At 37.5% G+C, this 27,679-nt stretch overlaps 1 protein-coding gene across 2 annotated transcripts in view; it reads right to left on the reverse strand.

Moving 5' to 3' along the window:
• Nucleotides 1-27,679, reverse strand: part of unc5da (unc-5 netrin receptor Da) — a 357,691-nt gene that overhangs the window by 3,481 nt on the left and 326,531 nt on the right. For both annotated transcript variants that reach the window (XM_073934871.1, NM_001328349.1), the window contains 4 exon segments: nucleotides 25,736-25,963; nucleotides 17,060-17,209; nucleotides 13,771-13,935; nucleotides 4,959-5,137 (listed from right to left, as the gene is read on the reverse strand). In XM_073934871.1, coding sequence (XP_073790972.1) covers nucleotides 4,959-5,137; nucleotides 13,771-13,935; nucleotides 17,060-17,209; nucleotides 25,736-25,963 — 722 coding nt within the window.

Genomic DNA, 27,679 nt, shown 5'->3' on the forward strand with positions numbered 1-27,679 from the left:
TAGTTTAGTTTATTTGTTTACAGGGTCAATGCACATTAATAAACATTACTGTAAAATGTGCCAGAATTAGCCAAGAATGGCTATTTTCCAACTGTAGACCCCTTACAGAATGTTCTAAAGTCCCACCTAAAATAGAAGCACAGCATTAAACATTAAACATACTTTCATATATAAAATACAGTTAAAAAAGTAAAAAAACAAGAACAGACTGATGGCAGCAGAAGAGGACAAAAAGCCAAAGACAACAGTACAAATGTGTCAAGAATACAGTACTAATGCTGACAATGTTGATTTGCCAATAATCAATTTTTAACATGAGATTGAAAAGAACGAAAAGTGAGTGATCTTCTAATTGTTGGTGGGGTGGAGTTCCAATCCTTAGCAGCTTTCACTGAAAATACCGACTGACTGAATTTACTTGTTTTGAGAGAAGAATAAGGTTGATGCGTTATGAAATAAAAACATGTTTTCATGACTTGAAGATTATGGAGATAAGTCAATATTTTCACTAAAGTTACCGCCAATTTGGAATTTTGTAGTTCTAGTGTACCTCATATGGGTGAGTAAGCTTGACAAACCATCTTAATAGCATACACCTCTTCCTCTCTTATGCACCAGGCACTTGTTAGAAACACTTCTATGTTTCTGTTTGTACAGATAACTTTTTTTAAATATATATATAATACATATTTTAAATAAATATATATATATATATATATATATATATATATATATATATATATATATATATATATATATATATATATATATATATATATATATATATATATATATTTTTTTTTTTTTGTTTTTTTTTTGATACTTTGTACTTTTTTTCTCTACAGCCACATACTCTATATCAAAAGTCTTTAAAAAATTTTTTCAGTTTCTATTGCATTTATATTTCTCCAAAATGTCGATTCTTCTTGTTATTATTTTTTTTATAGTCACGAGTGGTTGTTTAAGCATTTCACTGCATATCATACTGTGACAAATAAAATTTGAATTTGATTATTTGCAGGCTTTCATTTTCATAGGTTCGGGTGGTTTGAAAACCACTCTCTGCTGAAAAAGTCCACGATTTGGCCCTTATGAGCTTATTTTTGACAGTATGCCATCAGAAATTTTGAAGATATCTAAAAGAAGAACGCTTTACGACAAATGCAACTATTATTATTCAAATGGATAAATTCTGACTGTGGAAGTGTGCTGGCCAGTGTGTTATTTTCCTACAGGCTACGGTTTTAAAAAAAACATTTTTAATAATGGATGACAATAAATTAGTATTTAAAAATAAGTATTTTTTCATATTTCTAAAATTCTAATATTTTTACATTATTTATAAAACTGTAATAACGTTTAGTTTTAATGCACATTTGTAAACATAAAATAATGTGGTAAGCACTTTTACAAAAATGTAGAACATATTTTTGTTAAATCAAAAAGTGCAGTAATAATAACCAATGACAAAGACAAGCTAATAAAAAAATGTGCTTACCATTCCTTTTAAGAGGCTGGATACATGCCTTCTTCACCTATAGTGTATTCTTTTAACTTCACCATTACCAAGTTCATCATTAATATAGTACTTAAGTTGATTAAGACTTTATTTGCTAAAACATTTGTATTCGTTTTTATAAATCAGGTTTTGTTTTGCAAATGAACCCTTCAAATGTGATTTGATTTTCCAGGAGCATTTGGCCTCCAGCAGGGGGCAGTAACACGCTTTCCAGCTGCTGCACTGCAGCTCTCTGGGTAATTGCCCTCTGCGCTGTTTAGACGAGCTTGCACATCCTCAGAAGGTAATTGCAGAAATCCGCTTAACAAGGAGGAGACATTCTCATTACACACTGCCTGGGGCTCTGACCAGCTAGAAAATTCCCCCTAAATCCTTCTGTCCGACTCTTCCAGCCTCATTTCAAAAACAACTCTGTCTTTCATCCCTGGCGAAAATATTATAAAAGTAAACCCACATCACGATAGAAAGTTTTTATTCATCCTCCGTTGCACTGAAGCGGATAAACATGCGATAAAGTTTGAACTCAAGATTTCAGAACGGTTTGATCGCAGACTTTGTGTTTTCTCATTTAAAAAAAAAATAAAAAAACATCATGAGAAATTGAAGAAAATGGGAAAAATAGGCATAGTGGACTAGATGGTTGTTAGACGGGCATTAAGAGTGAAACATAATTGTACATTTGTTATTAGTATTAGTAGTGCTAAAAGTAGCTGTGCTGCTTAATTTTTGTGTGTGTGTAAATCAGGACAGACCTCCGCTCTCCATTTCATCGCTACTATATTTCATTTTAACAGGAATTTCATTTTTATGTCTTTTTTTATGTCTTCAGTATTGTTGACTTACACTTTATAGTCATGCTTATAAAAGTTATTTTTATTTTATTCTGCATAGTACTGTCACAATGACCAGTGATCCAGGCTTGTAGATCGCTGGAAACATTCACTCTCACTAGACAGGACTTTAAAATCTGTCACCATATGGACTACAAATCCTGTCATGCACCACACACTTACACCTGTTTCAGTTTTCAGCTGAATGCTAGCACACACAGCTGAAGCTGTTCCGTACTGGTAACGCGGACTTTAAAAGTAACACACACACACACACACAAGTTGCTGAGTCTTGTTAGACTGTACTGTGAACATAATGACGCGGTTGCCTTGGCTTACCTAGTGGTGGGCAAAGCGAGGATCATGAAAGCAAATGTGTCGAAGCTTCGAAACGTTTCGATACGTGTCTCTACAGAGACATCTAGTGGTCATTTTTTTATGTATGTGCAAACCCACATCACGATAGAAAGTTATATCCATCTTCCACTGCACTGAAGCGGATAAATATGCAATAGAGTTTGAACTTGAGATTTCAGGAAGGTTTGATCGCAGATTTTGTGTTTTCTCATTTAAAAAAAAACCTTCATTATGACAAATTGAAGAAACAGTGACACCTAGTGGTCATATTTTTATGTAAGAGTAAACCCACATCACGATAGAAAGTTTTATTCATCCTCCGCTTCACTGAAGAGAGAGTTAAAGCTTCAAGTGATTTAGTGGAGCGGTGAGAGCTCCTGACTAGTATGCAGGGATAGTGGGTTCAAATCCAGGCTGATACAGCTATGGATGTTAGGTTTGAAAAACTCTGTTCTTGTATCATTTTGTTTTAACATTTGTCTGATATCCTAATCAACACTCTTGTTTTGGTCATAAAACAGGGTTGTTGCTAGATCAGATTTGACTGTGGTCGGAAGTTAACAAGAACTATTTATATTATTAATGAAATTTCTCATTTATTGTATTTTATTAACGTCTATCTAAACCCAACCATCACAGAACTGTAAAAATAGAAATTTTTGTTATACAGTGTTACAAAAATGATGCTAAATTGATGGTGAATCCGCAGCTGTATCCTATCTAGATTACACCATACAACAGTAACATTATTAAAATACATAAAAACATGATTTTGGAGTATTTGGGATTCGAATCCAAAAGCCATTTGAAGCAGCAACAACGTGCAAAAGCATGGTCCACTAGGCTATATTAATTCTGACCCTGTCAGACAAACGCAGATTCGCCAGGTCTCGAAGCGCTACTGAAATGATCAATGCTTTGAATTGCTTTAGTCATGTGACCAGGTGTTTTGAAACACTTTAGTCATGCGACCTGGTTGTTTCAGATCATACTTTGGTGCAGTGTTTTAAAACACTTGTGCTTCGGGATTTCAACAAAACGTCAGTTTCACGTCAGCCTTCCAAAGCCTTGCCTTGCCATGTTAGACCCTTGCTTTGTTTGTTTATTCAAGTTGTCTGCTGCCTGCCTTTTGACTATTCGCCTGTTTAACTCTGGATTTGGATTTGCCTGCATGTACCTGTTTGACCCTGTTGACCGTTGCTTGCCAGACCATTCAAGTTAATAAACCTGCATTTGGACCCACACCTCAGTTGTCAGTGTCTCATTCACATTACAAGTACTGATGTCCTTTATTAAAAATGTTAAGTTTAAATGCATTTTTAGAAAACACAATAGCATTTTTTTTTTACTTCAGAGCCATTCATGTTTCACTGATGTTTAACATCAGCATAAAAGACAGATGCTAAATCAAAACAGCATACTGTACTTAATATGACCTCTACTTAATAATATGTAAATAATATAATATGCAATTAATATGATTAGCCCATTAACTGTCACCCCACTTTTAAATAATAAAACATTATTTATGATACACATGCATTTGATGTAAAGTTTGTCAAGGTGAGACAAGAAATACATACATATATACTGTAAACCAAAAAATAAAATAAATAAATAAATAAATAAATAAATAAATAAAAATGACCAATTACTGAAAAGTATCCCATATGTGGTATGGTTACATTCATTAATTTTCTTTTCGGCTTAGTCCCTTTATTAATTTGGGATCGCCACAGTGGAATGAACCGAGATACATTGGGTTACCTTAAATTTTGGGTTTTACAGTGTAGATGTCTTTAGCTCAATATATTCCATGTATCCGCAAGCCATACAATAATTTAATCTAACCAAAATGCTAGTTGTCATACAAAAAAAGTAATGCTGTTCACAGCATGACAAAACATGTCATGTTAAAATGACACAGAGGTGAGTAAATGATGACAGAATTAGCATTTGTACGGTGAATTCTGCCTTTAATGGTGTGTTGTCGCAGATGTGAGGTATGTTTTTTACTGTAACTTGGGTTTGCAGGATGCATGAGTTCGATCTCATTACTGCTCCACAGTATCTGCCTGTGGCTTTGCCGACGGTTAATGTGACCATGTGCTGGAGGAATATGGAGCAAATTAGACTTGTGGGATTCCATATGTTGGGGGCGCACTTCTGTTTGTACTTTAGCATGTATGTCAGTGTCCGTATGTCTGCTTATGCCTGTGTTTGTCTGCGGTGTTTCTGCATAAACATCTCACCTGTCTATATGCAGTTTCTGCGCTAAGAGCTGCCAGTCTTTGCCCTTGGCGTTGGCTGTGTCAAAGGTGGCGCAGATTCTCTGGCGGATGGACTGGGGGATTTTGAAGGCCCTGGACCCCGTTTGGGAGGTGATGGTACAGTCTGATTGTGTGAAGAATGGCACTGTGTCTTTTTCACTCTGGAGGATAGAAGTATTGCATTGAGTTCACAGTGAAGTCAACAGAACATTTCCTGTTCATTATAAAACATGTTGGCAGTTTATCTTAATTACATAATACTTATACTTGTCATATAATTAGTTATTGTTGTGTCACAAGCATCAATACAATTGCTGGATTAACACATATTATATAGGGTTAGTGATATTCATTTATTAGTAACACTTCACAGTGTCGGTAAGGTCTATTTTTTTGACTTCGAGGAATAATCAAACATACTAGTTCATTTCTGATAATTCAATGAGATTAATTCAGGACATTTCTCAGGCTGTATTGATCTTTGAAACATTTTCTTGTAATGATATTAAACTTTAATGTAGTCAAAACCTGAATGGAACTACTTTATCTGAATATAATTGCACAATTTATATACTTGTCAAACAATTAAAATAAGCATTTACCAATTCATAGTGCAATGTTAATTTCAACTAACAATGAGCAGTATAGTTTATTTTACAATGTCTTTGTTACATGTTTTACACTGTAAACCCTAATGTTTTCTTTACTTAAACAATCAAGTAAAGTTGACGGAACATTACTTAAAATTAACATTTTGGTCCTGTCATCTATTAATATGAGTTAATTTAACTTAAATACAATGAAAATGCATAAACCTAAGACTTCAAGTATAGTAAGCTCAAAATCACAATTAATCCTTTGAAAAAAATTAAGTGGTATTTAGTGTAGTCTTGACTGTAAAATTCTAATATGTGCAACCTTTTAGCAAGGTCCTTTTTAATCAGAAAACAAGGCTTCATGTATAATTATTCACCATAATGGGAATAAATAGCTACTTATTTTTCTTTTAACTTTTTTTTTCATAGTATATAATTACACACAGACACACACGCTGAACTGAACAATTTAAGTATAATCTACCAAACCGACAAGTTAAATAAACTTAAATATGCAAGTTTTGGGAGACTCCGTCACTCAATTAAATTGAGGCAACGAGTTAACTAAATCTCGTATTTGTATTAAATACAATTAATTTCATTCAGTCAACTTATTAGGGTTTTCAGTGTATGTGCACATTATAGTAATAACAATAAAATATACATAAGTACATTCTATAATAAGTCTAAACAAAACACAAACTTGATTATTGCAGTACTTATACGGTCTCAAATATAACATTTGTAAAAGTATTTGTTAATCTTATGTAAATCTAACATTTTTTACTTTTTACTATGACTATGTTAGTCTTAAAGTTACCTATCAGCTTGTGTATTCCAAAACAAGGACACAATTGACAATTATAATATTGTTAATGATATTACCAAATATGACCTGTGATCTAAAAAAACATTATTATTTTTACATAGACAAAGATTAATTAGTGCTTTAAAAGTATTCTTGATTGCTTGATGGCATAATCTGACCAAATTTGCCATTGACTTGCTTAGGCACTGTCCACACTAAGATGGGTATTTTCAAAACCGCATTTTTTCTGTATATTTTGACAGTTTCTGCATGAAAACTATGTAGACTAAGCAAAAACTGTGAAACTGTAGAAAAAAACTGCGGTTTTAAAAATACCCATGAAAACACAGTATCAGGTGACTAAAACCAAAACATTCTGAACACTGGCCAGTGTGAAGATTTTCCAAAACTCTGCATACAATGTGGTCATGTGAACACTACAACTGTTTTTGCCTCATAATGTCAGCATGCAATCTGTTTTTGCCTTTCTGATTGGCCAACATAGCTAGGCTCACACCAAACGTGGAAAATGTGATTGATGCAAATTCCACATGTTCGCAGCAAACGCATCACATATCATTATCACTGGCACCACAGGTTGGTAATGCCCTCATGTTTGCTTTGACTTGTATGCAAGATACTCGTGCAAATACTTAATTCCTTGTTTGGTGTAAACCCAGCATAAAAGGCTTTTATTACAACCAGTTTGTTCGGCGTGCCCTTAACATGCCTCAAGCTTTTGCATTTTCATGTGGACAGAGTTCAAAAATACCCAACCTCATTATTGAAATGTACCCCTGTATACATTTCTGGACAGCGCAAAATACGTCCCAGGAGGTGTTTTTTTTTTGCAGGTTTTGTTTTTCGCAAATCCACCAGAGGCCGCTGTGTACACTTTTTTAGATCTCATTTTTTTTCTCGCGAGTGGCATTTGCGCCTGCTGTTCTTATATAAATCCACCAGAAGATGCTGTCGACTGACTGACCCCCCGACTGACTGATCCCCCCCATCCACACCCTTCACTAAACCCAACCAATAGTGTTTTATAAAACACCATTGTTTTTCAATGTTTTCTTTCACTGATTTATCCACCGACTGCCTTCCTTAAACCAGTAGAACCGACAGTGTTTTCAAAAGCAATCCAGAAACAGAAAAGCCCTCATGGCTACCAGATTTTTACCACGCTTTTAGATCTTACTGCGTTCTTACCCTGTTATTTACTTGTTTAATTGATTTTTTTTTCGCATTTTGTTTTTGTTTTATCTGCGTTCTGGAACCGTTCTTTGCTGGACTTTAAGCCGGTTATTGCTGTCAACTCCTCTCTCCATGTCAAGTTCGCCAACGTATGTAATGAACTGGCCAAACTTGTAACAGTGGAAAAGCCGTCCACATGGTCATTGCTAGCCCTCAGCTGGTAGCATGAAAAGAAACAGAAGTTGTCGGCAGCATCATACCACGTCATAGCATTCTTTTTAAAAACGAAATTCAGCTCTGGCTACATAATTCGCGGTCTCTAGAAATGTAGATGGGGTATGTTTTCACAATGAGCCTGTGTTAAAAATACTTTTGTACGTGTGAACATGGTCTAAGTTGAAGTCAAAAATGACACTGAGGGAGCTCTGAAATGTTTTTGCACTGCAGAAACACGAGTGCACTTTTTTATGTTGTTGTCAAAAGAAGCATTGCGTTTTTAAGTGAAGTTTTTAAACTAATTTCGAGAGGAGCACGTGATATAATTGACAGCAGCTGGCCACCTATCTACACTCATTAGTTAGCCAATCAGATCTATCCTAACCCACTATAAGTAGCCTAGCTAGACATTACTCCCTTATCTTCGTTTTCCGAAGAAACAAACGACAGGTCCGCTCTAGCTCCTCCAAAAGTTACTCAAGGACAAAACGGATCCTCCACATCTCCTACTACTCTTCAACTACAATACCACACCACCTTTAATACCATCGTCAGCAACTACAAAAAATGACAAAAACAACAACAACAGCGACGGCGGCTGAGATCACAACAGCATCAGCGCAGCTACATACAAGAAAGAAAGCTCCGGGCTCCCTGAAACACCAGCCCCGTCTTAACAACAACCAGCCCAGCATGAAAGTCAGCTCGAGACCGAGGCTCCAACGAGAGGCCGTAGGCCTATCCACTCCAGCCAGATCACAATGCAATCCCCAGCTCCGCTACGTACCTTCTCCAGCATCATCATGTGTCACTCATATCCAACAACGACTGTCACTGAACTCCTCCAAACTCCTAGACGCCGGGACCATAATTCAAAGCCGCTGCATTAAACCCAAAACACTTGCGAATCCACGTCTTCACCGCCACCCCCAGGACATAACACGCTCCTGCCACACCCCCTATCCTAAACAGACATTAAACCCGCAATCTCTCCGCCTCCCCGGAGAATCAAGGAAAGGATTAAAAAGCAATATTGGATTTGGACATATTGCAGCAATCATAATTCTAAACACGGATAAAACCTATCTCCCGGACAATAAAGCAACTCTTGGGAATCCCACCTCACCTCTTCCATCCTGCAACTCCCGATTCCAGTGCACACTCCAGTCCTCCTCTTTCAGCGATCCTTACCACCTACGCACCCCGCCCCTCTACCTTGCGTATCATTGCTTTTTCCCCCTCTCATTTTTACAAGCTCGAAGCTACTGCTGATTATTTTCTATTATAGAATAGAAATTACTTGTCGACTTTTATCAATATGTTTATGCTTTTACTGAATTACGTTTGTAACTGACCTAATTTTCTGAATTTCTCATTCCAGGTTTCGTCTACTGAAGCACAGCCGATCTCGGCGCTCCCTTCCCACAACCTCACTAGCCGTCCACCAACACTACACCAGAAATCACAGAGCAATTCCCTGTTAAGCACATCCATACCAGCCCTACTGAAATGGACATTAGAACGTTTCTAAAAACGTCTAATAACGGCTCTTTCATCTCCTCATAATTCTGCCTTTTTCAGCTTTAACAGCATGATTCTACCTGATGCTTAAATTATCACGTTATAAACCAAGCAATCTCTCTAATCTAGACGGCTGCAGCGCTCGGTTGCAATCAACATTACACCCGCCACCCGATTTCTGGCAATCGGAGGTCACAATTACATTTCGTAGTCCGTTTAACATTCGGATGCAAAAGTAGCCCACACATTTATGCTTAAAAACGATCCGCTGGATTTCGCCAATAACTACGGTGTTTGCACGTAATTCACCTACAAGTTCCCGTTTCTCTCTCCCTAATATCCCCCAACTAGTGACCGGTTTTCTAATATTTGCATTCTCATTGCGGAAGAACCTCCGGCTTAAGCACTTCTATAGAATTCTTAAGCATCAATTTGGAGTGATAGAATTTCAAGCATTAATAAGCTACTTGAATAAATCGACAATCAGTCCCCTTTTATATTCTGGAAGAAAAATATCACGCTATGCATAAACTGCTCTCCATCTAGAACATCAAACACACATGCGCATTATCCCGCAGGGATGCCTTTTCGTCACTCACCTACTTCATCTCGCAGCAGCAATCTCCGGAATAGAAGAGAAATGATCTAAATCCGATCTTGGCCGTAACAAACTCTGCCTGAAGGGCGTCGCGCACCAGAGGCGCCGACGGCGCGGTGACGCGACGCACTTACGACAGAGAATAGTAGATTAATGCACACCAGACTCAAGCATTCATACTTTATCAAATAAACTCATCAATTATACAAATAGCGCTCCGCGGCGCGGCAGAATACGAAGTGTCATGAATTGTGGCTGGGCACTACGGACAGCCGCATTGACTTCCTTATTATTTATTTCCTTCCTGTGAAAGTCTATGGTTACAGGTTTTCAGCTTTCTTCAAAATGTTGTCTTTAGCGTTTAACACGGGAGTCACTAACCTCTGAAACTAAGAGCTACTTTCGGGCACCGATTAACGTGGAGGGCTACCAGTTGGATAAACACTTCTCAAATAACAAATTGCTCAATTTACTTATAATTATAATTTAAGTTTTTGGTTATTTTTAATAATGAATAACATTCATCCAGGTGTAGTCACTGATCATGTTATGATTCTCTCAAAGTTACCAACAATGATTTAACAGGGTAGGAAATACCCCGTAATTAATATTCAACGTGCAACACTATTTTATTTATCTTTGCAAATATTTACATTTTTAAATGATTACTTCTATATTAGAGAAAGCTTACTTGTAAGTGGTGTTATGGTGAGCTATTTTAGAACAGGCCTGTGAGCAACACACGAGAGCCTCGTGAGCTATCTGGTGCCCATCGGTACCATATTTGGTGACTCCTGGTTTAACAGAAATGAAATTCATAAAGGTTCGTAACCATCAGGTAGCGCTTAAAGCATGCGACCTGCTTATGCTTCCTTCCTTAAGCGCTGGAATAGAAGCCATTCATTTATTAGCTATCCAATTTCATCCTCAGTATATGCTTTTTACACAGATGCTGCCCCCTTCGTGGGGTATATTATCGGGGCCCCCAATGCGCTTCTAACGGGCAATATAGTCAATACATTCTGAAAAAAAAAAAAAAAAAAAAAAAAAATACTGCTGTACATGTTCCTAGTTGCATAGGAAATCGCTGACTCTCTTTTGCTTTATTTTCAGAAACTGGTATCAGAAGCAGAGCCGCAGCTGACTCCATCTCTCCTTTTAAGATGATAATCCCATAACCACAGCATACACAATTTGCATCTGCATTCATTTATACATTTTAAGTTACCCCAGAACACTTCATCAGTTTCTCACTGCTCAACACATCCACACATTCCGTTCAATAACATTTTTGGTTTCATAACACCTTAAAGTCATAGGACCATTCAGGCTTCCCACCAGATTCATAATCCAGTCACTCATTCAGAATTGGAGCCACCACCACAGCAGCACACAAGGGCTATCGTAACAACACATACAAACACTAGGAAAGTAGTCTCCCGACGCCTTCAAATCTTATATCTGACTCAGCCACAGCCATCTCAGGGAAGCTCAAAGGACCCTCACCAGCAGATGCAGTAATCCCAGCGGCCAAGGGCATGGGCCTAGTCCAGGGAGAGAATACGACCCAACCATACCAGCTTCCCGAGGGCAGAGGAACTACCCAGTCTCCCAAGGGCGTGGGCATGACCCAGCCATCTAGCTTCCTTTCTTCCTTCCAGCTGATTTGCACTCAGCCTTCTCCCCCTGTTCACTCACCTAACTCCAGTAGGAGTTCTCTCCCTGCCCAGGCCCCCTTGTCACCCCCGCCCCCCCCGGCCGCTGCCACAGAAGTTTTCACTGCCCCCCAACTTTTCTAACTTCTGTAGGACCCCGCCCCCCCCATGGCTCTGGCCCCCGCAGGGGCGTTACCCCGAGCTCCGATTCCCGCAGGAATCATCTCACTGCCCTGGCCTTAGCTTTTTATATTATGTCATTCCATAATGACATATAGTATAGCACTATTTATTTTTCTCTCTGTTTGATTTTATTTATATAAATTTATATCTATATGCACCCACGCATATAAATATGAATTTATATATAGTGCTGTCACCCTCACGCTCTGTTCCCGCAGGAACACCCCCAGAGCACCTATACCGCCCGTCACCCTCCAGTAAGAAGTCTTCACCTCCCCCTCATCTTTCCCGACTCCTACTGGAGCAGCTAAATAGCTCACCCAACCCCGAGCTGTGACACGAGTCATGTCACCGACCCTCCCCGGCCCTAGCTTTTATTTATGTTTATTTTTGTTTATTTCTCACACTTATCTTTTATTTTTTAAATTTATTTATATATATGTATATATATATGCACCCACGCATATAAATATATATTTATATATAGTGCTGTCACCCTCAAGCTCTAACTCCCGCGGAGTTAATCCCGAGCACCGGACCCCCGCAGGGGTCATCGCCCAACTGCCATTTCCCCCTTCAGCTGGGGCTTCACCGACCATTCCTTTTCCCGACTCCAGCTGGAGATGGCACATACAGCTCTCTCTCCCGCAGGAGAGCCAAGAGCTTCGACTCTCGCAAGAGTCAGTAAAAACGCCCCCCCAAGGCCCTAGATTACCCCATTATATATTTATATATCTATATGTTTCATATAAATATATAATTATATATAGTGCTGCCACCTCCCAGCTCAATCTCCGCAAGGAGTGTTTCTCGAGCAAATTACTCCTTTGGAGTCCCCGCCCCCCCTGCCCCCCTTCACCCCCCTCTCCAGCCGGAGTCCTTCACTCCCCTTCCCTTGTAATGACTCCAGCAGGATTCCCGCCCACCCCATGGCTCTGACCCCCGCAGGGGTCTCCCCGAGTCTCTACTCCAGCAAGAGTATTCACAGCCCAAGCCAACTCTGCTCGGGTTCCCGCAGGAACCTGTTTCACCCTTTGCTCCAAAGGAGCCCTCTTTACCTTTTCTTTTTCAAATAACTATATCCAGCAGCCGGATATAGCATTTCAAGCCTTTTGGGGAGTTTCTTCGAATACACGGCTGCTGTCCCGAGCTTCATGCATTTGGGGAGCTCTCGAGAACCACCTGATCTCGTACTCCCCTCACATGCTCTATGGACCTGGCGGGAGCCCTGGGCTCAACTATCTCCGAGCTCAGGGTTCTCTCCCGGGACAGCATGCCAAACCTGCTTACAGCTGTCAAGCAATATCTAAGTGTGAACTCTTGAAGTGAAGTTTTTAAACTAATTTCGAGAGGAGCACGTGATATAATTGACAGCAGCTGGCCACCTATCTACACTCATTAGTTAGCCAATCAGATCTATCCTAACCCACTATAAGTAGCCTAGCTAGACATTACTCCCTTATCTTCGTTTTCCGAAGAAACCCCCCATCCACCCCTTTCTCCTCCTTTTCTCCTTTACAAAAAGGGGAGCTCTCGAGAACCACCTGATCTCGTACTCCCCTCACATGCTCTATGGACCTGGCGGGAGCCCTGGGCTCAACTATCTCCGAGCTCAGGGTTCTCTCCCGGGACAGCATGCCAAACCTGCTTACAGCTGTCAAGCAATATCTAAGTGTGAACTCTTGAAATCACAGGTAGTGTAGTAAAGCATTGAGCATGACTTTTACACTCTAGCACTCATGCAAAAAACAAAAACGCTTTTGTCGACATGCGCCCTTATTAAACACTAGATATGTAATGAAAACTTTAATTTAGTTCCTATTTAATACTGTGAAGGTGCTTTGAAAGTATCTCTATTGTAAATCCCCATCAAAAATATCTAGTTAACCTCCTTGTAACATGCTACATATTCATATGTATTTGAGTATTTATCTGATCAATTAAAAACATGATACTTGCACTACACAGTAAGATCCACTATATGCTTGTGCATTTTGAAAATACAAGTTCATATCATGCAAACCTCAGCAATGGTGGTGTAGACCTGGAGGATCTGCTCATGACCTTTGACCTGCCGAACACTGATCTTACAGGAGAGCTGATTGGCTGCTGGACTGTAGCGCTCCAGAGAAAAGGCACACTGCAGAGGAGACTGGCTACTGCACCACACCTGAGAGAAGGAGAATTCCTGCACGGGAGAGAAAAAAGGGAATATTTCAGGATGAATCAATAGGAAGTACATGCTCCTGTACTCCTCTCTTCCTTATTGTTATTCTGCTGTTGGAGCCGCTGAAGCTAATTTACTTAGTGTCATGTCACTGACGGCCCTGCCAGAACATAGCCCGCTATGACAAAACAGGGATTGCTATGGGTATGATTTGGATAAAAAATGTGCCTGCGGTCATAAAGCTTTACGAATAAAGGAACGGCGGATAAACAGCATTGAGAAAAACACACTCTTGAGAATGTGTCATCCAAAAACTAAAACAACGGAACAAAATAATTCAAATACGGGAAAAAAACAGCTCTCCTCTGTGGCAAATAAAATGAGATTGAATGTGCTGTTTGTCCATGTTACTAATGCTAATGTGTTCTGGATGGTTTCCAGAGTTTTATGGAACTAAGGGAAGAATTTATGGAATGTTTTGAGCATAGATATACTGTATAGATGCCTCATTAGTGCCTATTTCTGCAAGATTTGCAACTGTGATTACACACATGTGTGAAAATCGTTATTTCTTTAGCAGAACAAGACAAAGGTGCTAATACAAAGCACAAAACCGGTAATACTGTGCTAATATATATATATATATATATATATATAATATATATATATATATATATATAACACTAACCAGCACATTCTGACTTATTAAGGGTTATCCTTTTTCTTTGGAAATTTAATTCTCCACAATGTTTACAACCAAGGGATGTACAAATTCATTGATTTTTACTGTGAGTGATGACATGTTGATGGTCATTATGAGCTAAGAAAGGCTATAATTTATTTGTTTTCTTTTTTTGATGTAGTATTTTCTTATTTATATATTTTCTGACAAGCAAAACCATTTTAAAACCATTTCAGAACACATTTCCTTAGCAAGATGTATGATTTAAAGTATTACTGAAAATGTAAGGTTTACCAAAATGATGCACTAATATTACTACACATAAGAGGAAGGGAAATGTGCTGTGAAAATGGCTGCAAAGCAAACATACTTTCCTTAAAAGAGACCTTAGAATTATACACCATATAAGGTTTAAAGGCAAAGTATGCACTTTTAACCACTAGAGGGTGAATATTCACTACAAACAAAAGGTGTAGTCTGTTGACGCTGTGACTAAGTGTGGAATCATGGGAGTTTTCATTGTTATTGTGTTCTCGTAATGACTGCAGAAATCCTGTTCATTGGTGAACTAAAGTATTTAAAACTTATCATGGTAGTATGTAGCAGAAGCAAAAGAAATAACAGATGAGAGACAATTATGACTCGGCACAAAAGCAGCAGAGAGAACCTCAAAAATGTTTCATTATAAATAAGGCTAAAGAAACATTATTTAAATTAATTCATAGAGTTTATCCCACAAAAAATATTTCTACAAACATTTTAAATTGGTATTGAGTTGGAATGCTGTTTTTGTAAAAGCTTTGATAAAACTATTTCACTTTTATTTTGGTCTTGCCAATATACTTACCATTTTTGAATTAATGTTGAAGCTTTTATTACTCACAATATTTCAAAAACAAACATGTGATTTTGGGTTATTGTGTTAAAGATCGCTCTTTAAAGATGCCGTTTTTATTATAAACTTTATTTTAAATAGTTAACTAGCTAACTAAACTTTATTTTATTATTATGTAATATCACATACATAAATCCAAGTTTGCCAAAAGCAAACCTCTCTTCTTGGTGCTAGTAAAAGAGATTCAAAAGTATATAAAAGTGATCTCTAAGTCTAAAAATAGAAAAGCAATTAAAACAGTTATGTTTTTGTTATATATATATATATATATATATATATATATATATATATATATATATATATATATATATATATATATATATATATATATATATATATATGTGTGAAATATGTCATTTGATCATCATGTACTCTCATTATGTTTTTTTCTTTTTTTTTTCTTTTCTCATTTAATCCTTAAGGAATGTGAAGTTATTTTATTGTATAATAAAACTGTACATGCTATACAGTTTTATTATACAATAAAATAAACAAAATAAAATATACAAATATATATATACAAAAAAAGCAGCAGAGCTTTTATTATTCCACAGTTGATCACTTTTTCTGGTTTGATCACATGGAAAAATAGCAATGTTTTATACTACTTACATTTCAGGGTTCTGCTCTGTGCAGTCTAATGTAACACATTACATAGTTAAAGCATTTTTGGTATTCTATGTTTTAAATAAAAAAAAAATCCACAAATCATGAAAATCATGGCTGTTTGATGTCATTAGCATGGGGACAGAGGGGATCTTTTGTATCAATGGTTAAAATTGCTTATTTCTCTTGATTAGAAGATTCTTCAAAACATTAGGGATAATCTAAGTAAATTAGGTTTGGAATAATCTAAGTAAAAATAACACTGTTCTTGTGATTTTGGAAACTCAAATGAAAGAAAAAACATACTTTTTACAGGCCAAAATACAATTTAGTTTTTATCATACACAATATACAAGTGCTTTGAAGTGTTTAAAGGGTTAAGTTAAGATTTGTCTGTTCACAAGGTGTCAACACTGAACAGAAATGAAGTTTGGAAGAACACAACAAACTACTGAAGACAGCAAAACATTTTGTGTGATGAAATAAAAAGAGATCCACAACTCTATTGTTAAATTTGTAGTGGAAAGTGCAGACACTGCATGAGGATAAATCTTTGCATATTTTGGCTGCTTTGTGTTTGCATTTTAAATGGAGCATATTTAAAAAAAAAAAAAACAAGCATACGTTGAGTTTAAGGTTTAGGGGTAACAGCAATAGTAATATATCACATTTGTGAAAATGGTCTATTAAACTCATTTTTAACCACACAAGTTTGACTGACACTTTTCCTGTTCAATCCGTACAGGTGGGAAAATAAGCATACTTATCTCCAGGTAAAAGACACCGGATTCCTTCCATGGCCTTTGGCTAAACTAGCTTAAACAGAACCTTATTAATATTCATACAACCAGTCAAATGAACACCGGAATTTGACATCTCATTAATATTCAGTCTCATATGCATATTAACAAAACTCATGCATATTCATACAGAGCAGGTATCCATATTCATGAGGACAGCACCTGGCAGGTGGTGAAAGGTTTGATGCTCCAGAGGAACTGTGGGATGTCCTGGATGGAGACCTGCAGGCTAAAAGAGTTGGCTCTGAAGAGCAGGGTCTTGGGTTCCTCCAGGAGACGCCCTCCTCGACCCCGTTCCACCGACACCACCTCCTGTGAAGAAGAAAGTAAATACAGATATGAGCGCTCATGCAGAAACACGTACTGACACGTACAATACTCTACACCAGGAACAGAACTCGAATGATTGTTTCTGTTTAAATTATTCAGCTGAAAAAAAAAAACTAAACAAAACAAAAACATCCTTCTTATGCTACAGTTATTTCCTGGCTCTGGTGGAACCTTTAATCTTTATAACCTGAGAAGATGAAGCGGAAAGTGATTAAAAATCGTGAGGCTGATATTTCCCAGCCCTAGACCAACAAATAGGTTGAAGAAGTGCTTGTATTGCATTTTATATCTACAAGAATGGAATTATAATAACACCGTGGGCCTAAGAAACAAATAAGTGGAATAAAAAAAACTAAATCTGGCAACAACAACTAATAAATCTAAAGCTACAATGTTTTCAATTACCATCTCTGTCAAACACAATGAATGTCGAGTATGTTTCGCGTGACACGCACACAAAATGGCATGCAGAACAGGAGCGAGAGACACTGGATGGAGAGAATCAGCATTGATGAAAGGCACAGGTGATTTTGTGCTCTTTGCATCTGTTCTGTGGGAATTGTTGACAATGGCACAGTAGCATTAAAAGCATTAGGTCTCTCTCTCTGCCATTCTCTCTCTCTCTGTCACAAAAGACAGGAAAATAGTCTCTCGCTGCGACGGCTGCTGATCGATCCTGGCCTGAATTTGTTCAGTTTCCAGGGAGGAATTCATTTGGTGTTTGTGAAATGCAAACAACTCTGACAACAAAAGAGTACAAAAGAGTGGGGGGAAAATGGGTGAACGGCTGGATAAACAAAGTGGAAGAGTGCTTTGGTGTGTGGAGAAACACAATCTTTGACCATTCACTCTTAAGTGTTGTTGTATTTGGATTGAAGACTTTGCAGAGCTGAGATCTGTCACACACACTTGAAGAGCTATCTATGTCAGGACTTTTATTAGACATAATGATTGTAAACTATACAAACTGTATTCTATCCCCTTACCCTAATCCGACTCCTAAAGGAAAACATTCATATAAATATAAATACACTAGTTCAGTATAATATAAACGAAGAATACTCCATTCTTTCTGATTTACATGGTAAATAAAAAACAATCTGTCAAAATTGATTATTATTTTTACACTGTAATAAACTATATTAAAAAGCCTCTATTATGTATTTAAAAAGTCATATTTTGGTCTTGGGGGTCTCCAACAACTGGCTGATATGCATGCAAGGTCAAAAAACACTTTTGTTGTCTTATAATATGCATTTATTTTTACCTAATTATCCAAACAACTCCCAAATGATTAGTTCAGAGTTCTTTTTTTTTGTTTGTTCCCAACCCCTTCTTTAGCGTGATGTTAATTTTAGCTGATTGGTCTGATGACTCTGTGTCTGTTGCGATATATTGACTTTGTTCAGCGCAAAACAGAGAGAAACGCCCACCACAGCTTGTCAACATTGTTGAATTAGGGCCTACTCACACTATGCTATCCGTACCGTGCCCAGGCCTGTTTTCCGGATCGTTTAAGAAGCGTGAGTGCGCTGAACCGGGCTCAGGTACACTTGGCCGGCCCTGGCCTGGTTGGAAGAGGTGGGCCTGAGCGCGGTTCACTTGGGCTTTGGCGCGGTACACTTGTAGTGTGAGTGCAAAACGCGCCAAAGCCCGAAACTGAAAGCGAGACGTGACTTTTAAGGGACTGTATCATATGGATTTATTAATCATTCTTACTGTTCAGTGAACGCAAACTGCCATAGATTATTAAATACACAAACTCCTCACTGCACGACAGCTGCGCACCTTCAGCAGACCTCCTCATTCCTGCAGGATGAGGGCTTTATTATTGTTTATGAGCACCAAAAGTGGCAGATCTGTTCGGCGAAATATCTGACTGCGTGTCACCGCATCCCTAAGGACTGTTCTGTTTGGCGAAATATTTGACTGGATGTCACTACATATCAAACGACTGAAACGATTTAACTAGAGAAATCTCCACTGTGCGGCTGAGTTAGAGCGCTTCTCACTGAACAGTGGAGCAGCGATGACGTAAGCGTGCAGAGGCCCGATTGTGGTGTGAGCGCGGGCCGTCGGGGGAGAAGGGAGGGGGGACAAGCGTGCTTTGGCCCGGTTTGACGCAACTGTACCTAGTGTGAGTACGGCCTTAGTCAGAGTGCAGAGTATATGTGTGAGTGTAACAGAGGCCAGCTACTAAAGTACTGTGCAGGTAAACCTCACCCCTGAACCCAAAGAGGTGCTCTAGCGACAGCTGGAATGGGCCATGGTCTTTAGCCTTCTTGTTAGAGCAACCGACACCCATATGAAGAGTCGCCTGTTTAATCCCAGCTCGGAAGTGGGTTGGGTGGTGTAGGACCAGCGGGATTACATTGGTGCAGTGATCCAGATGTGAGTGAGGTTTAGGGGGGTGAGTGTAATAGAGGCCAGCTAGTGAAGTACTGTGCAGGTAAACCTCACTCCTCTGAACCCAAAAAGGTGCTCTGGTGATAGACGCCTTGTAGGAGCAACCGACTTCCATGTGGAGAGTCGCCAGTTCAAACCCAGTTCAGAGCAGGTTGGGTGTTGTAGGATCGGCGGGGTCACATGAGCCCAATGCAAGAGTGCATTAAAGCAATGCAGTATAACACCAGCATATTGCTCTATTCTTAACCATAATTAAAAACAACACAAATTCAGTATTAATCCACACAGTGGCAAAAGCTGAACTATTTTGAAACTTGACTGGCGCACATGTGTAGGAACACTTGACGGTGACCATAGCAATGACAAACGGCAGAGGATCGTGAGTTTACAAACGCATTTAAATCAGTAAAGAAAGCAGCACGCGCTACGCTTTCAATGTGGCTTTAGATATTTAAATATAAAGAGTTAACTGGATACAGTACAAGCCCTGTGGAGTGTTTACAAGTAACAAAACACAATTAAATACATATTTTTCAAGCTAGAGAAAACAAGGAGGCAACTATTTTAATCGCACTTACACTTGTTTACACTTGTGTTCCATAAACTGTCAAAGTTTCTGTCAGACTCTGACAAAGTCCCATACATCAACAGTCTTTCCTGATCCTTCCTTTAACAAATGGCTGATGAATCCCCTATTGCAGGGTATATTATTGCATTAATCACCAGAATATTCACAAATCTTCAGCCATGATCAGTCCCACTGAGGAGTTTGAAAGGAAAGGTGCGTTCACGTTTTACTGGATCTGGTAAACATGACGATAAGAACAGGCAAAACATCTGGACGAGCGACGAATCATTTAAACGACTCAAATTTTTTATTAAAAAAATCTTTATTTTTAAACAAGGTGCACTTTCAGATTTAAACCTCAGCTGGATGTTTTCACTTCATTTACAGATGTGTTGCACACTGCATGGAAGGCTTTATTAAAATGATATGATCAAAAAGTTATTGATTATGTACTTAATGTCACCTTAACTTATTTTAGGTGACTTAAAAGCGTTCTACTTTAATTTTAAATTATACACATTTTAACTAATTTGATTTACATTGAAATATACGTAAATTTAATTTGGTTACACTTAAAAACTAAGATTAATTAAAAATGAATTAAAAAGATTAAGGCAGAACTATTTTTTTTTTACATTGTGCTATACTTGGGGAGACATTTGGCCCTCATATTATGGGTAACACCAGGTACACATATTCGCATAAACACAAGATACATACACATTTTTCTCTCATGATAGAAAAATGTTTGACTTTTGTTCTTTTTACCTTGAGCTGCAAGTTTTAAACTTCTCATTTTTTAGACATTATAAAGGTCATTCTACTAAAATGTTCTCATCGTATACATACTGTACACTGCTATTGAAAAGTTTAGTCTTGGTATTTTTGTTGAATAAAAAAAATGAAATTACATTCAAGGATGCAGTCATTAATTAAAACTGACATTAAAGACCTTCACAATGTCACACAAGCTTTCTGTTTTAAAATAAATGCTGTTAGACTGTCAATCCTGCTGCAATTATTCTGAAAACTACATTTGTAGGAAGAAACACTTTGTAGTTCCACAGCTTTCAACACAAGCCTCAAACTAAACCTCAAAACTTTCAACCCAGATACCTTTCTGAAAGCAAAACAGCATCCCAACATGTATTGAAGTTTCTTAATTCAGCTTGAGTGCATACACACTCAATATAGTACTTTTTTGTGTATAAGAGAGAAAAACAGAGTCTCTAATCCAGTTTGTATATGTCTGGAGGCTTCTAATACAACACCAAGACACCTCCACGTCTCCGTAACCGAGAAAATCCATGTGAAACAATAAATATAAAAAACATATTATGCTTTCTTCATAAACTGAAGAGATTGTAAGATCTATATGTGTGTGTACAGAACAAAGACTTTATGACTATGGCTAAAAGACTCCTGAATATGACCACTCAGCCCGACGTTACGCTTAACAGAATGTAAATCACTTTTAATTAGCACATAGAAAAGATTCAGTCACGTAGCGCGAAGCATATGAGTGCCTCACCCTGTCTTTGTAATTTAAGAAGCCATTCTATCAGTTAGCTGGAGATGTGTGTGTGTATGTGTGTAAGAGAGAGATTGGTCCAGCTGACTTTCATTGGAGCGTAAAACCAGAGTACCCACAGGGCATGACGGCCAGCCATAACACGCTGCCCTATGAATGCAAATTTCCCATAATCCACGGATTTCCATCTAATGCCATATGCAGTGTGAAAGGGATGTGTTTCATGACATTTAAGAAGCCTACATCTGTGAAGGAAGAATTCGCTCCCTGCAGAAAGACCAGTTTGGGCCAGCATGAATTTCCATTGAACTGGTGGGTGCCCAACTAGTGCAACAAAACATATCATATATTACAGAAAAACAAGCTAGGGTATGTGTAGAGTGTGCATGATGGGAATTTCCAACCAAAATGAACATGCTGCTAAATTTTATGTTATTCAACACTGAACGAGAGTACTATTGGATATTGGAGATTCAAAATTCTGGTGATTTTCTGCACTGGTAGCCTATGTTTGACGGGTATTCATTCATTCATTCACTTTCTTTTTGGCTTAGTCCTTTCATTAATCTGGGGACGCCACAGCGGAATAACCGCCAGCTTATCCAGTATGTGTTTTACTCAGTGAATGCCCTTCCAGCAGTAACCCAACACGGAAGACACCACAATCAAACACTATGGTCAATTTAACTTATCCAATTCACCTATACCACATGTCTTTGGACTGTGGGGGAAACGGCAGCACCCAGAGGAAACCCCACACGATCACAGGGAGAACATGCAAACTCCACACAGAAATGCCAATTGACCCAGCTGGGGCTCAATGACCAGTGACCTTCTTGCTGTGAGGCAATCGTGCTACCCACTGCGCCACCGTGATGCCCTGTTTGACAGTTAAGCTCCTTAAAATGTTTAATTGGATTTTTATCTACCCAGAAGGTACAGGACGTCAACATGACGTCTGATTGATGTCATACCTTATCGTCATGGGGACGTTGCATTTTGTTTGAAAATGAAAATCTTGTTGATGAACCCAGCATCAGGCCGATGTTAATGTCCAACCTAAAATCAACCAAATATCAACGTCTGATGATGTAACAGCTTGATATTGTGTGGGTGTTACCACTATGATTTCAACCTGACGTTGGATTTTGGTTGCCATACCTGACGAATAAATGTCAGTGTTTGATGTCAATGTGACGTTGGTTTCAGATGTTGACTTGACATTGGATTTTATCCACTTTCCAACACAACCTTAAATCAACCAAATATCAATGTTATTTGGCATCATTATTAGGTGTCAAAATAATACTGCCCTTAGACAATGACTTGACATTGAATCTGCCATTTTTGTCAACATTGAGTTATTGACATATTCTTACTAAATTAAACTTATTTACATTATAGGATGTTTTTTATAAGTTGTTTACTGACTTTTTATTTAAAAAACAAATGTTACACACATACTGTTTGCTATATGGAATGCAAAAACGTTCAAGTTCAATATCTTAAAATCGTCACTTCCTGATAAAATGCTACCAAATATCAAAAATAAAAATGTAAATTGCCACAATAGGAAAAGCCAATGTGGGCTGTTTATTGTACTTGAGACGACAAACACAATGAATGAGTGGTGGCTTTTGGAGGCTCGTGAACTCTCTTCGGAAGCATAGCTAATCAAGACAATTCTTGGAAACAAAGACCACTTTCATGATGGTCTTTGACTAAAAGATTGTAGAACGACCAAAACAACATTTAAATTATTTTACAATGTGTTCTGTCACATGGTTTGTCCATTAATACCTTACCGCCTATTTTTGTTATCACATGATCTGTTAAAACAAAATCACATGACTTTTTGATGCGTATGCTGGAGTTTATTTGGTAAATGTGTTTAATAATTTGTAGATGTGTGTAAACGTTACATTCTGTGGTGCATCTATTTATTGCCCAGTAGGCACGCAACACCATAAGACGTTAATATTAGATTAGCTCGTGATGTCAGGTGACCAAAATTCAATGTCTAGTCTGTCTAAGGACAAAGTTATTTTGATTTCCAATAATGACTTCAAATGATGTCGATATTTGGTTGTGTTGGACAGTGACCAAAATCTAATGTCGAGCTAACATCTTAAAATAACGTCATATTGACATTAAATACATTTATTTATCAGGTAAGGTAACCAAAATCCATAGTGGTAATGTCCACACAACATCAAACTGTAACCTCATAAGACATTGATATTTGGTTGGACATTGACGTCGGCCTTTTCAAGAGTTCCCACTTAGATATGGTTGGCATTTATTGCAGGTTTGGCATGCTGTCCCGGGAGAGAAACCTGAGTTCGGAGATATTTTAACCCAGGGCTCCCGCCCGTTCTAGAAGCATATCAGGAGATCCGAGATCAGGTAGGTCTCGATCGCTCCCCCTTTAGGAGGGGAGAAAAAGGAGGAGATGGGGTGGAAGGGGAAAGAAAGTGATCGATTTATATTAAGCTAGGATCATTCTGATTGGATTATTACTGATTACGGATGAGTGGCCAGCGGTGCACAATCATATCACGTGCTCCTCTCGAAATTAGTTTATGAAACTTCACATGTTGAGTTCTGATGTCAACCTAATTTTCATTTCTGAACAAACTGCAACGTCCCCATGATGTTAGGGTACAAGATCAATCTGACGTCATGTTGATGTCTTGTGCCTGATGGATGTTTAAGGCCATTTCTGTTATCATACAGTAAACATCCGTCATCTTCTCATTAGTGACATGCATCTAAACAGTCTCTGGGTCATTGCGTGTGATGATTTTGGACATCTTCTTGGATACTTTCAATGCTTCCAAACAGTTTGCTGCAATTATAAATAGCCCATGTCCTGAGGTAATTCATTATGATGCAATTTACTTTCTATGTGCGATTTGATTGGACAGGAATCACAGGACAAATTTTTCTAATCCCCATAGACAAGAAAAAGTAGTGACTGCGAGTTAGTGGAGTAAAAGTACCGATACTGCACTAAAAATGTATTCAATGGAAGAGTAAAACTACACATATTAATAACTACTTGGTAAATAACAATTATGAGAAAAATGACTCAATTACAGTAATTTGAGTATTTGTGATTAGTTACTTTACACCACTGGATGCTGGTAGTACGCCAATCTGAATTTACCAAGTAGGACATCTATGTTGATCCTGGAACTACTTTCCAATCAGCCAATCATATATAATGGATACGTTTACCGTTTTATTATGTTTAGGTTTATGATTAGGTTTAGGTACTTCTACATGATTGTTACCCAACTATTATTCCCCTCTGAATTTGGGAATAATTTACAGTTACGGTTGGGTTTAGGGGTATGGATTACATCGTCAAACAAAAATTATGTTCCAGTAATCCAGGATCGCATCGTACTTTTCAAAATCATGACGTGCGCTGGTAGAAATGATTTTCTTGGACCAATCAGTGATCAGCAGTGTGTATTCGTTTTGGTAATGATACTTAGTATCTCTAAAAAGGTACGGAATTAAGTGGGAAAAAGTCCTCAAACGTGATCCAAAATGAACTGTGTGAAACTACTTATACCTGTTTGTTCAAACTAATACATTTAAAATAAGCTTAATTAACACAATTACTGAGTAATTTTGGGACAAATTAGTAGTTTTATGTTCAATCCACTTAAATTTGTGGAGTCAATTAAGTTAACTTAATCAATCCAGAATTTTTACAGTGTAGTAGAAAGCATAATAAGCTTAGTATCACATTTTCCAACACTTATACAAATACAGAATTTAGTATTTTGTATTTTAGCAATGAAAATTTAAGCCTCAAGCAAACTAAAGTAATCATGACATTCACTAAAAACAAAATTTGCTATGAATCTATATCTTTACAATAATTAAAGCAAAAGTAGTGTTTTGCTTTCTTGACAATTTCAGACAGATGAAAATAATTTCATTATGATCAAAAATATAAACACCAACAAACATAAAAGTCTTGACACACCTGAAAGGCATGGGGTGTATCATCAACGCAGTACACTCGAATGCTGTAGTTGAGGAAGTTTGGCTCCATGTTCCCGAAGGCAGCCAGCCGGAGTCTCTTTCCTGCAGCCTGACTGAGAGCCTCTCCTACTAAAGCGTAACAGCCTGGTCTCTCCACCAACAGGTGGCAGCACTGAGTGTCCAGCAGGCAGTAACAGGAGGTGCTCTCTTCTTCCAAAATCATGACCTCCTGACACAAACACAAAATCCAGACACTATGATGCTGTGTCATGTTTAAAACGGTTACAGTGTGGTTACATTACGGTTTATTACTGTTTACAGGTGGAGTAACTGATGATTCATTTTAAGATGGCAAAAAAGTCTATTCAATGCATTGTTCTACAGTGCTCAGCATATACAAGTACGTACACCCCTCACAAATCTATCTTTTAAATTAATATTTTTAATAGAAAGCTAAACATTATTATATTTGTGCATATACATTAGATTAGTCAGTACTAAAGCCAAATCTGGAGCTTTTCTAACAAAATAACTAATGATAACGGTCCAAAAACTAGTACATCCAAATTCACATGTTGTAGAAAAATATTAAATATAAATTTTAAAAAGAGGAAAAATAAAGAGAAGCAAAAAATTGGAAAAATTTTATAGAAATTGTGTAGGTTGTAATTTTTTTTTTCAATTTTTTGCTTGAATTTAATTGTATTATTTTTTTTAATTTCTCAATATGTTTGGTGACTAAAATATAATTTTAATAAATATATCTGCTTAATAAATCTGTTTTGTTTGAATGCACCAAAATGCATTGCCTATATTCACTGAGAAATGGATACAAATATTAATTTTCAAAATGCAGTCTACTCAATTATGCTGAGCACTGTGTGTCAATGTAAAGTATTTATGTTTACAAATACATAAAACTACAACTAATAATAATGATAACTACATTTTAAAAGTCTATTGACTCCTCTTTAGGTATATTTTTGACATAAAATTGTATATTTTTTTTATTAGATATTTAAATAAATGTATTACATATTTAAATTATGCTTTTAATCATTCATTCATTCATCCATTCATTCAATTTCTTTTCGGCTTAGTCCCTTTATTAATCAGGGGTCGCCACAGTGGAATGAACCGCCAACTTATCCAGCATATGTTTTATGCAGAGGATGCTATAGACTATAGAACACAAGACATGTCACTAGTATGTCTTTGAATGGGGAAAATTTAACAATATGGTGCATACAGCCCTGCCTTCTAGTAGAGGAGCCAGTCACCTATTGCTCTATGGCGAATAAAGTCCGCTTTGTAGTACAGAAGCCAATCATCAATCGCTAGACTGACAATAGTCTGCAGGAGCGGCTCGGACTAGATGAGAGTTTCTGCAGATTTTGTGTGATTTGAACGTTTAGAAATGAAACTGAAGACACAGTTGTTGTTTAATTTTATTGGTGGTCCCTAAAATGAAATTCAATGGTAAGCCTGGCAAGCGGTTTTGGAGAGTTAAATGTTTACCCATTCAGACAGAATGCCCCAGCATACTGCCCGAGAGGTGTTTCAAAGATGGATGAAATGACTTGCCTTAAAGGGACTTTGATGTCGTTTACTCAATTTATTTATACCGCATGTCTTCGGACTTGTGGAGGAAATTGGAGCACCCAGAGGAAACCCACACAAACACGGGGAGAACAAGCAAACTCTACACAAAAATACCAACTCAAACCAGCTACCTTCTTGTTGTGAGGCGATCGTGCTACCCACTGCAACACCGGGACGCTATTATGCTTTTATTTAAAAATATTTTACAGGATTTTTATTTTATTCATATTTTTATTAGGTATTTTTTATTAAAATACAATTAAGTTAAGACATTATTAACTTTATTACAGAATAATTTGCATTATAAAATCAAATGTAAAATTCCCATATGCTTGGTTATTAA

This window comes from Danio rerio, chromosome 21 (genome assembly GCF_049306965.1).
Source record: "Danio rerio strain Tuebingen ecotype United States chromosome 21, GRCz12tu, whole genome shotgun sequence".
NCBI lineage: Eukaryota > Metazoa > Chordata > Actinopteri > Cypriniformes > Danionidae > Danio > Danio rerio.